Genomic DNA, 962 nt, shown 5'->3' with positions numbered 1-962 from the left:
GGGGCTGCGCCTTCTTGCTGTGGTTGAGTTTGTGAAATCTCGGGCGGCCTGAGCGGGAAACCTAAGGCTTCTCTTTTTGCGCGATCAAAAAGAATGAAAGTGTCAACCTTATCAGGAAGTTTCCAGCTGATAGCGATAAACTTGCATGGGACGCCCCTGAATAGGCAGCCTGGCAATGAGGGTCTATTGTTGACGGCCAGGCACCTTGCAAGGGTGCTGTGTGAAATGTTGTGAAAAGTAGTGTAGAAAGACATCGTTAACTTTTAATTATCGTTGCGATGGTTCTTTGTTTAACTCACATTGTAAAAATAGCATGAAAAATCTACCCCCACTACACCTTCTCAGTTTTAAAATCTCTCGTTCTCAGTCCCGATATGGCAAAATAAGTTGATCTCCGTCACTGACGCAGTCCCGTCTGCGTGTTGTTGGTCGTTGTGGTCACCCTCCCCAGGCAAAGGACTTGTCGAGGGGGATGTGCATGATGTTCGACTCGATCCTGGTTCCCGCGGTGGTTTGCTTGGCCGGGGGCGGTGAGAGTTGCGGCGAGGGCGGTGGTCCTGCCGGTGGCGTCCGCGCGCTGGCCACGACGGGTGCCCCGGCGCTGGCCGCCTTGTTGTGCGTCACTCGGATCCACTGGTCCACCGTAAGGGTGGGCATGTCTGTGGCGGCGGGGGCGTCGTCCTGCGGGGGCTGCGGGGGCTGCGCGGGCTGCAGACACACACAATAAGGGGCATTAGAGCGCTGTCGAGGGGGCGCGCCGGGGGCCGGGCCGGCCCGCGTCTGGCGCGGACAGACAACACACACCCACCGTCATCGTCGCTGCCCTGGTTGTGGAGTTCGCCCACAGTGTTGTTCCAGGCGGAGTGCTCTTTGCAGGGTTCGGCCTTTTGGCGGGAACAACAGGCTGAGGCGGTTGCGTTTGAGGTGGCGGCGGTGGTGGCGGTGGCGGTGCCGGGGGCAGG

General features: G+C 58.8%; 1 protein-coding gene across 1 annotated transcript; it reads right to left on the bottom strand.

Annotated features, from left to right (window-relative positions):
- Positions 1 to 243: 243 nt before the first annotated feature.
- LOC127752343 (probable transport accessory protein MmpS3) lies at positions 244 to 956 on the bottom strand. The gene is made up of 2 exons (XM_052277432.1): positions 809 to 956; positions 244 to 708 (listed from the first exon to the last, which is right to left on the bottom strand). The coding sequence occupies exons 1-2, from the start codon at positions 812 to 814 to the stop codon at positions 439 to 441; spliced, it is 276 nt and encodes a 91-aa protein (XP_052133392.1). The 5' UTR covers positions 815 to 956; the 3' UTR covers positions 244 to 438.
- Between the last annotated feature and the right edge of the window lie 6 nt (positions 957 to 962).

This window comes from Frankliniella occidentalis, unplaced genomic scaffold (assembly GCF_000697945.3).
Source record: "Frankliniella occidentalis isolate FOCC.00 unplaced genomic scaffold, Focc_3.1 Scaffold10, whole genome shotgun sequence".
NCBI lineage: Eukaryota > Metazoa > Arthropoda > Insecta > Thysanoptera > Thripidae > Frankliniella > Frankliniella occidentalis.
Note: the sequence above shows the minus strand (reverse complement) of the source record. Positions and strands in the feature narration are given on the sequence as shown.